A 7,661-nucleotide genomic window follows, 5' to 3' on the forward strand; every position below is an offset into this window, starting at 1 on the left:
TATTTGTGACTATAGGTACTTCTAAAATAACAAAAAATATTTATTTATTTTGCGATAGATTTTGAGCTACGCTGTTTTGAAATCGGTAAAATTTTCAAAAAATTCATTTTTTTCTAGATTTTTTGTTCAAAATATCCTTTGATTCGAGACAATAACATTTATTTTTTTTGTTATTACATTGTTTCACTGATATGCACAAAAAATTTCATCAAGATATGTTGGCTAGTTCAAGAGATATAGCGTTCTACGTAGGTACAAGTTTTGAAAAAAATCGCTCAAAAATTTGAGGATGCTGTCACAAAAATCTTCATAACTTGAAAAATAATTGAAATTTTTTTATAAAAATTTTATTTTGTCGATGAAATACATTGAGGTACTTACTGTTCAAATTTAAAAAAAATCGGAGATGGTCAGGCGTGGACTTTTTTTTAAATCGTTCAAGTTGACGGAGAATGACCCAAATGTTTCTGTTTGCATGGATTCCTTCTTACTCACTGTGTAATGAAAATGATTTCTATTTTACCATGCTAGAATGGATTCAATAATGAATAAAATAATATTAGAAGGACGAATTAAACGAATATAATGATGATGACCGCGAATGAAGATGAGGATGAAGACGATGCTGGCGATGATGATGATAATGATGGTGATGATGTTGATGATGATGATGGTGGTGATGATGATGATCAAAATCCGACAAAAACACTAAAAACATTTTCGCGGTAGATGGCAACTCCAATAAAAAACCTGGAGGCGGTTTCAAAATTTATAAAACGAACTACGATGATGATGATGATGACGACGACGATTTTTGATGAATCCCATTACGTTGGCCATCTTACAGGCAAGCTAGCGACAATTATATTCGAGACCAAGCGCTGAACTGAATCCGGCTTCTCGCTAACAATCTTGCTGTCAGTCTTTTATTTGCATAACTATTGCCATTATCACAAATGTTTCGTCGTCACTATTGTTACTATTTGTTGTAGTAGTAGTAGTAGTAGTAGTAGTAGTAGTAGTGGTGGTAGAGGTGGTGGTGGTGGTAGTGGTGGTGGTGGTGGTGGTAGTGGTGGTTGTGATAGGTGATTATTTTATTGTTAAAGTTGTTTTCATTATATATATTTATAATACTAAGCTATTTTAACTGTAAATTATTGTATTATTATTATTATTATCATTATTATTATTATTTAAACTTAAAAATTAGGATTATAAATATCACATTCCCATGAGCACACAGACACACACACGCACGCTTACACACATTTGCATACACACACACATAAGCACACGTATACACACGTACTCACACATAAGCACATTTACATACACACACACACAAACATACATACATACATACATACATACACACATACACACACACATACACACACACATACATACATATATACATACATACATACATACATACATACATACATACATACATACATACATACACGCACATACGTACACACACGCGCAAACAGTAAATTGTAAATTGTAGCAAATTAGAGTGTTGAAACCATTCATGCATCTCTCGCCACCGCCAGTCACTGTTATCATTTTCTAACTATTTTTGTTATTATTGCTAGAATGAAATAATTATTTTTATTCTTTTAATCCTTATTTTATTATTATTATTCGTATCGCATTATTATTAGGTTATACCACACGACGCGCAACCACACCACACCACACGACATGCGAGAACAACACACTACACAATCAATCGATCAATTTATAAGTTTATGAAGCGCTATTTCGGCGATGTTCAACAGCGCTCCCGAACTATCTAAAAGCTAGAAATTTTTATATTATGATCCGAAACATTGGAACGGTCATCCTATTATATTTGAAACCTTGCAATTGCAACCCCGCCATCCTTATATCAACTAAAAACTCATCTAGTTGTGGCTTTGGTGAGTTTTTAGTTAATATTTATATTAATATTGTATGTATATTTTCTTGCCATAAATTTTTTGTATGAATTGGTCCGTCGCTATTTTCAACTTTGTTTGGGCAGCGTGATTTGTCATTTTTAAGCCTAACGCTTTGGATTCCGATCTTTGGTGGGACGTCTTAATTTAGTCTGACTTCTTTTTTGTTTTTCGTAAAAAAAATTGTTAAAAATAATAATGATAATAACCTTTCTTTGTTTTGTCTTTGTGTTTGTAGGCTGGCCAACAGGAAAACATTGCCATGATGTTACTGCTGTCAATGTTGATGTTGTTGTTGATGTTGTTGTAAATGCTGTTGTTGTCGTTGTCGTAGATGTTGTTTTGATGTTGTCGTTGATGTTGTTTTGATGTCGTTGTTGATGTCGTTGTAAATGTTGTTGATGTTGTTAATGTTGTTGTTGATGTTGATGTTGTTTAGATGTAGTTGTTGTTGTTTTTGACGTTATTGCTGCTGTCAATGTTCTTGTTGACGTTGTTGTTGACGCTGTTGATGTTGTTTATATACAAATATAGTTGTTATATGCTGTTGCTTTTGTAGTTTATTAAGCTCTAGCTGTTTCTGCAGTTGTTGTGAGTAATTTTTGTTGTTTTAGTTCAGCTATTGTTGCAAAAGATGTTGTCATAGAAATATTCCATATTATATTGAGGTGGAGTAGTTCTTTAGAATATAAAGTTTTGTTGTTTTGTTGTTAGAGGTACCATACTATTAATCAAATTTTAATAACAACGTGAAGTTGTGTGTGTGTGTGCATGTGTGTGTGTGTGCGTACATGCATGTGTTTGTGTGTGTGAGTGAATTGTGCGAAATAACGAGACTGCATTACAAATCCATGAAACAAATTCTACAGCGGTGTGGAGGTTAGTATTTTTGAATAATATATTCTCCCTTGTTATTCACTTTGGAGTCACATACTCACGTACATGGCGTTTTGTTGTATTGATGCGTGCTACGTGAATATATTTGGTGTGTAAACATTTCTTCACACACACTTGTAACTACTTTTATGTATGTTGCATTAAACATGTGCGTTTTTACTGTATATATATATATATATATATATGCATATATATATATATATATATATATATATATGTATATATATGTTGGAAGGAGATCCTATTTTATACGGTATTGTATGAATTCTATAGAATTGTTAGCATTAATTAATTTAAAGTTTGCCCTTTTAATTTTCCTTACTAGAATTTTCTGGAAAATGTTCAATTTATTAAAAATAGAATTATGATCCAAGTTCATAATGAAAATTTAATTAACAATTTAACGAAACTGTTGTTATCCAAATTTTTCATACAGATAAGGCCTTACTTCTATTCTTCAAAAATCATCTTCGGTGCATGTATATAGTTTTTTTTAAATAAAGCCAATTTCTTTGGCAAAGTTTATTAGTTGGTGTCTATTCGTCATCTTTGTTGTTGTCATTCCTTTGTTCTTCATTGTTATTGAAGTTAGTATTAAGACGTCTAGTTGTTAATGATGTTATCATTCTTTGTTGGATGTTTATTCGGGGTTTATTGATATCTATTAGGACAGTTTCTGTAATTTTTAGATGTATTGTGTTAGTGTTTTGATAAATTATTTGTCTATTTTGTTGTCAAGAGTTTGGCGGGTTATTGAAGTCGCATGTGTTGATTGCAAGTTGGATTCGCAAAATGGAAAAATCGAAATAACGCCTTATCGCCTAAGGCCTAATTTGGATAACAACAGTTACATTAAATTTTCATAATGAACTTTGATAATTCTATTTTCAACAAATTGAACAATTTCAAAAAAATTCTACTAATGAAAATTGAAAAGACAAACTTTAATTGATTAATGCTCACAATTTGGTAGAATTCATATAATATATAATATATATATTAGCTCTTATATAGATATATAAATAAATATATATATAAATATCTTCTTTTGGAAGACAGAAAAGCGTATATGACCAAGTCAGAGAAAGAAAATTGGGATTTTTTGGACACATTTTTAGAATGAGAAAAGACAGATTGATTAAGATGGTATTAATGAGGAAAAGAGATTGGAAGAAAAACGTTGGTAAACCTGCAAAGAAATGGATAGACAACATTGAATCCAATAAAACTGGCCAAAGATAGAAAAGGTTTTTGAAAAGAAAAAAAAGAAATGTAAAAAGCATGCTTAGATGTAGACCATCAGCCTCAACGGTTCCCTGATGGACAAAGGAGAATCATTGATTGATTGATTGATCTTCTTTATCGTTCTTGTGTTTAATCCTTTCAGGACATTGGCAACCATCAACCTCCACAAAACCCGATCTTTAACATCTTGTAGTAGTTGAAATGTGGTGATATTCAACAAGTGACACAAGGACTTCACGAATGTTGTTCGCTGTTGACCGCGATCTCATCTCCCTGCAATCTTCCCAGTAGTTGTTAGATTTTTTTCCATTCTTTCCTTCCGCATGATGTGACCAAAAATCTGCCCCTGTCGGATTACCTGTAGTAATTTCTTCTTTTCAAAACCGGACTGTTTTAATACATCCTCATTCGAAGTATGAGAGGTCTAACTAATTTTCATAATTCTTCTCATAAACCATATCCCAAAAGCATTGACCTTTTTTCCATTTCTTAAGAATATATATATCGTTTTATATTTATATTTATATATATATATATATATATATACATAAACATTATACATATAAGCGTTTATATAGCTGCTTCTGAATGTGTATATATAGGGTTGACAGATGATTGGATTGTTATTTGAATGATTCAGTAATGAGGCAGTCATTATCCCGCTGTTTGCCATTCATCCATTCATCCTAACATCTTTCCATCTGTGAATTTAAATATGTGCTTTATATATTTGTATGTGTATATGCATATGTGTGTGTGTATGTGTGTGTGTGTGTGTGTGTGTGTGTGTGTGTGTGTGTGTGTAATTGTGAGAGTGTTGTTTATAGCGCTTGCGGATATTATGGTTGAGTTTTAATATTACTGAAACTTATGTGCTGAATACTTGTGTCACTTTTACGTTTCTGAATGTGAATATAAATTTATGTGTGAGCGTGTGTGTGAGTGTGAGCGTGTTGTATTTTGGTGTTGTTTGTGTTTGTTTGTTTGGCACGCATGCGATTATGTTTCAACGTATGTGAACTATCGAAATGTAGAAAAATTAAAACATAGATAGAAAATGAAGTGTCAAATGTGGAGTAAGGGTAGAAAGAAGAAGAAAAAAAGATAGTAAAAGAGAGAGAGATGAAAATGGAAAGAGAAAAACAAACAGAAAGACAAACAGAAAGAAAGAGAGAAATAGAAAGATAAGAAGAGAGAGAGATGAGAGAGAGAGAGAGAAAAAAAAAAAAGAGGTCACCATGTTTTATAGGACTTTGATGACGCAAGATGAAAGAATGCGGCGGGCAAACAACAAAATAGATCGTTACATAGAGGTTTACGGTTTGTGTTATAAAACATAGGAAACCTATGTTTGAACAATTTAATTTGTAAAATTAGATGAAGGACATATCAATCTAGTAAAATAATCACTAATGTTGTAGAAATATTCCATTTTTTAGATTTAGTCACTCGTCAAAGGCTTAACTATGGCTTCTTGTCCCACTCTACCCTACAATGCACTTAAGCTATAACACAAAGTTAAAATTCTTCAACATTGAACATTGATCAAAAATTGCAAAATAAAGTGGGACCAAACCGAATAAAATGTTGATGATGTTATGCTGTGACGGTGTGATGTTGCTGTTTTTGATGTGATGTTGTTGTAGATTCTGGGTTGAAGATGTTGTCGTAATTGATGTGATGTTGTTGTCGATACTGTGTCGAAGATGTTGTTGTGAAAGCTTAAAGGACCATCCAGGTTGAGCAATTAACAGCCATATTAATCACAAGGCGAAATAAGCTTTTTTCTTTTAAATTGTGACGAGCACCAAAACCTAAACCGCAGATAACTTTAATTATATCTACTATCGTCCCGCTCATCGTTATCATCACCTTATTGACATCTTCATTCCCAAGTCATCCTCTTCATCATCATCTTCATCTACATCATCAAGTCATCATCCTCTTCTTCATCAAGTCATCATTATCATCATCAAGTCATCTTCTTCTTCCTCAAGTAATCGTCATCATCATTTTCATCTCCATCACCTTCTTCTTCATCTTCATCATCTGAGGACTTTTGAACAGAGTTAGTGACTGATCTTATACTTTCGTCTATTTTATCCATCATTTATTGTGCCTGGATTCATTGCGTTTGGTGGCTAGATATTCGAGAGTCCATTCCATTTCATGAATGATATTCGTTTTGTCTAATTTCATAAAAGTTTATTCAGTGAAGAGTCCCTTTGATCTGGTGGGTGATGTCCATTTGGTCTAATTTATTTTAAACGGTTTTTTAATTTAAATTTAACAAAATTGAAAGTTAAATTTAATATCAATTTCAATTTTGACATCCTAACAACAATATAACCGCTTCATGAGCTGGTTCATCTAATTGAACGTAACACGGAAATTTAAAATTTGAAAAGAATGTTATATAATATGAAAATATTGATCTGCCAAGTGAACGCGCAATTACAGCAATAAAATATGACGACCAGATTCAGGTAATACCCGTATAAGAGAGCTTAGTTTCATAATTTAAGTTTCATTCATCGTGGATGACGCAAAGACGAGTCAATCCACTTATTATCAATGATTCAATCTCAACTCCTATTCAACAAACATGTAGCGGAGAAATCCTTAAGATTAGGGTTAAGGTCTCTATGTAAATTTTTATTGTAAATTTTTTTCAGATTCTCACCTCAAAATAATTTGGTGAATTTTTGTAAAAAAAAACCAATATTTAAAACTTTGCAAAAAATGTGGGATGAAAACAAATGCGAGCTCCCACAACTACAAAAAACCAATAATCAACCATTCACACTTTTTCTCTCAACATTTTTATTTCATTGAAAGATTTGTAGAGATGTTTACGTTTGGGTGAACAATGTTATGCTGCATTCCATTTATGGTGATTTTGCCTGTTTTGATGAGCAGGGTTGTGGATTGTACTGTACGAGTTAAATATTATCTAGCTAATATTTTACACTTCTATCTACAGCATACTTCAGAAATGACTACAAGCGTTTTTTTACAGGTTATCATTATTTAAAACATTTATGACAAGTAACGGTTTTACAATTTATAACCTGACTAAACTTGACAATAATTTTGAATATCTGTTTGAATTCCCGGGCACCTTGACTACAGCCAACGGTTTGACGACTTCAATTTCGTGCATGCCAGAAAATATTCTGTTGAGGTTTGTGGAACGCAAGCTCTGTTTTCTTTAACACTTTTTTCTTAAAAGCGCAATGTCTCAAAATTTTTAAGATTTTGTAGGCCGTTATAATTTTAAACTATCATCAACTGTTAATTTTTTTTACTATAAACAATGTGTTTTCTACAAATGATGGCTTTTCAGCAAAACAAATCAGCTTGGTTCTGTCAAAAAAATCCTCGCATTTATCGTCAACTAACGGCTGTATTAAACCCTTTCAGAACGATTTCCACTTTAAAACAACCTGTCATTCACAAAGCAAAATATTTCAGTTAATTTGTTACAATTGATCGAGGTATGCGATCTAGCAGGGAGCGAGCTCTTGTGTCTGGCCGATTGAGAAGTTTAAAGAAATTTCGAATGTAACGAGAAAT

General features: G+C 32.2%; 1 protein-coding gene across 1 annotated transcript in view; it reads right to left on the reverse strand.

Annotated features, from left to right (window-relative positions):
* Positions 1–2,207, reverse strand: part of HELRODRAFT_164848 (hypothetical protein) — a gene marked incomplete at both ends in the record, with an annotated part of 5,905 nt that extends 3,698 nt beyond the window's left edge. The window contains 3 exons of the mRNA XM_009030802.1: positions 1,866–1,920; positions 2,101–2,102; positions 2,153–2,207. Coding sequence (XP_009029050.1) covers positions 1,866–1,920; positions 2,101–2,102; positions 2,153–2,207 — 112 coding nt within the window. The remainder of the gene's footprint in view (positions 1–1,865; positions 1,921–2,100; positions 2,103–2,152) is intronic.
* Positions 2,208–7,661: the final 5,454 nt, after the last annotated feature.

Source organism: Helobdella robusta (genome assembly GCF_000326865.2).
Source record: "Helobdella robusta unplaced genomic scaffold HELROscaffold_7, whole genome shotgun sequence".
Taxonomy (NCBI): domain Eukaryota; kingdom Metazoa; phylum Annelida; class Clitellata; order Rhynchobdellida; family Glossiphoniidae; genus Helobdella; species Helobdella robusta.